General features: G+C 39.9%; 1 protein-coding gene across 1 annotated transcript in view; it reads left to right on the plus strand.

Annotated features, from left to right (window-relative positions):
• Positions 1-2413: 2413 nt before the first annotated feature.
• The window catches only part of NFIA (nuclear factor I/A), a gene marked incomplete at its 5' end in the record, with an annotated part of 110236 nt that continues 109314 nt past the window's right edge, over positions 2414-3335 (plus strand). Inside the window, one exon of the mRNA XM_009865195.1 lies at positions 2414-2479. Within this exon, the coding sequence (XP_009863497.1) occupies positions 2414-2479 (66 nt within the window). The remainder of the gene's footprint in view (positions 2480-3335) is intronic.

Consider the following 3335-nt stretch of genomic DNA (forward strand, 5'->3'; position numbering starts at 1 on the left):
AAATTAATATTTAATTTCAGCAGAAGGGCTGGGTTACAGGAAAACAGAGAATTAGGAAAAAAACCTCGCTGTAGCCGGTGTAAATAAAAGAAGAAAGTTAAGATTCAGTCTGCAAACAAATGTCCCACGGCCGGTGGAGTCTCTCTTGTGCCACTGGCTTTGGCGTTGGAAAAGCAGCGCTCGAGTGGAACAAAAGTACTTTGTCTCTCAAAGCCCAGGAGCGGCTCGGGCTCCGCGGGCTGCCCACCGGCTGCAGGGCCCTGCTGGCGAGCCGAGGTGCCAGGCTGGGGTGTTTGAAAGGCGAAAAAAAAAAGAAAAAAAAAAAAGGCTTTTGAGTCCCGTATTTCGGCAGCGACTTCTTCCAATATGTAAATTTTGGTGGAATTCTGACCCTACTTCAAAGAGAAAGCCCAAGCGCTGATTGAAGCGTGGAGGAAAAGAGAAACCTGAAAAATAAGCAGAAGCCTAATGCCTGCCCTGTAAAATGAAATCCATTGAATGTTGACTTTGAATGTTAACTAAATATTTTACATTCGGAATATTTTACCTTTGTTTCTACCTTTGCGGTGTCGGAAACATGAGATTTCTTGCCAAAATCTGGCGTCTAGAATATGAGAGCGCTGTGCGTGTCTATGTGGTGCCACTGATTTGAGCTTCAGTTGAAGATAACTCAGAAGATCAGTATTGCAAACAAAATTGCAGAAGTGAGAATTTTAATTTTTTTTTTCACTGATATTCACAGGATAAATTATTAAAAATAATAAATACAAACTAGAGGAACTGGGTTCTGGACACATTGGGAAACATGCAAATTTTTTAGGAGGATTTCGCTGATTTTAAACAGAAGTATCAGGACTGAAGCTTTCTTTGCTAAATATTCTGAATGTTTATATTCTGAAATTTATCAGAATTTGTTTTGTGAGTGCTTTTTTTTTTACTTGTGGATTTTAATTTATACGAGATTGTCCTCTAAGCTTCTGAATGATACCTAATGCATACAGTCAGCAGGTAAAAAAAAGAAAATTGAATATTTAAAATAGGCATTTTCTTCATCGTGCTCGGCGGTAATTAAAATCTTCATTTGCTTAAAAGCAAGGAACCTTTTTAAAGCAATAAATTAGCATTGCTTGACCCAAGGTCACTAGTAGTACTGCTTCTTCCAGCGCTATTAATACCTCAAAGAAAAAGAAGGGGTGGTGTTATCACTCTGTTGCAATAGAAGTAAGATTTTCAATTTAATCACAGTTAGGTGTCACGACCTTTTGATCTTGCATTGACTTCTCCCTGAAATGTGGTCAAATTTCAGACAGCTAATTCTAAACTCTGCAAAGTCAAGGTGAAGTCAGAAAATAGGTTTGCCACGCTTGGGGGTGGTTTTGATGCAGTAGCAAGTGGTTTCACTTCTGAAGTTTTGTTGCGCAGCAAAAACTTTTTTTTTTTAAAGAGATCAGTAAATTACAGAATAATTTCCCAGGGGAAAAAAATTAAATTAATCTTTTCCTGTTTGTATTAATTGCAAAACCAGTACTTTGAGGGATTGTTTTTTAAAAAAAAAGTTTTTTCACACAGGTAAAGGGACCTTTTTTCCTCAGTTCCTAGGGATAGAAATAATTAAGAAGGAAAATGCTGTTTGACTAAAGCTTCTACTAAGAATAATTTTCGAAGCGAAGAGCAATCATCTTCACATAAAGTAGAGTTAATAATGTGTAAAAAATGCAAACCGCTCATGTTTACACATACCCCTTTATAGGTCATTTTATTATTTTAGGCAAATAAATTGTATGCGCTGGAGAGCGCGAGGACCAGCTATTTACGCAGATTCTAAACCAGTTCGTCCACTACCTGGTCTCGTTTATACCAGTGCAGATCAGGGACATTTCGGTGATCTGATACTACTGGAAGCGCTGCGAAAGTAGGATGAAAATCAGCTCTTCTACCAGTTTTTTGCATTTTGTTCCAGAAATGTGTAGACAACAATCTCCACGACTTGGTAGTGTTGCTTAGTTACCTTTATACGCCTGCTCGGAAATATGTTTGGAGACTTTACTATGTGTTGGATTAAGGCTCTGGTTTGTATACAACATAGAGGCTGCATTATAAAAAAAAAAACATGTAGGAGAGCAGTTGAAATATGCCTTCTTTAAAAAGAAGGATTCTCAAAGCTTAATTTATGCTAAACGCACACCAAGCACTCTGTGTAGTGCTGTAAACAAGATTCCCCTTTTTTTTTTGGTTTTTCTTTTTCCCCCCCTTGAAAAAATATCACCTAGGCACGGGACTTTTGCATTATCAGGTCCTAGTGCAACACTCCTGTCCTTAGTTTGTACTCTCAGCCTTCTGAGGAAGTCTGGCGCCTCTGATCTATTTTCCACAGCAGACCCTGTAATTTTTGGCTGTATTTTATGTTTTTCAGATTCAAGTCAATCTGAAAGTCCCAGCCAGCCAAGTGAAGCTGATATTAAGGACCAGCCAGAAAATGGTAAGTTCTTTACCTGCTGCTCCTGCTTTGGGATAGTAAACCAGCCCATATTTATAAAGATTTTTTTTTTTCCTGTGTCTAATATAAAAAGATCATTCAGAATAATTGACATGGGATAGGTACAAGTAGCTTGGTTACTCTCCTCATAGTTAAAATGCTGCTGTTTCAGTAAGCTGAAGTAGCATTTGTTTCTCCAGCCTTGGAGAGAGAATTTTTTTTCACCTTTGAACATAATTTTAATTAGGGAGATGCCATTAAAGAGCCTGCTGTATGCAACCCGTATCCTTACTCCTCCGTAGCAAAGGCTTTCAGTCTCTGGCTGTGAGTCACGACCCCCTAGGGGGGCTGTACTTCCTCGCTTTCTTTTTTATCTATGTGCTTTTAACTTCATTTTCTTTATTGATGCTCTCACACAACACGCTGAAGTACCTAACGGTCCGTAGGCGGCCGGCCATCCTTTTAGAGCGCAGGATCTCAGAAAGTCCCACCAAACAAGTGGTTCCTTCGAAAGATGTTTCTGCAGACCAGTTCCCTACTGTAAAAAATCTCCTGAACAAAAATGAGAGGGCAGGGCAGGGCAGGGCTGCACACCTACAAACACACCGGCTGCTCAGGCAGGTTCCTGCTACCGACAGCATCTGTATTTTTTCGTCAACTACAGGTTGTAGATACTACAGGTAGGCATGTCTGGGAGGCTCAGCTAGAGCTCCGTGCTCTTTCTTCTCCGTATGGTCACAATCCCACTGTTCCAGATGGCAGAGACTTGAGTTTGTCGGGGAGTGGCAGCAGGTCCGTGACTTTTTGAGTATGCTGATAGTCTTTGAACTTTTTAAAAGAGAAGCAATAGCTTCTGCTA

This window comes from Apaloderma vittatum, unplaced genomic scaffold (assembly GCF_000703405.1).
Source record: "Apaloderma vittatum isolate BGI_N311 unplaced genomic scaffold, ASM70340v1 scaffold24402, whole genome shotgun sequence".
NCBI lineage: Eukaryota > Metazoa > Chordata > Aves > Trogoniformes > Trogonidae > Apaloderma > Apaloderma vittatum.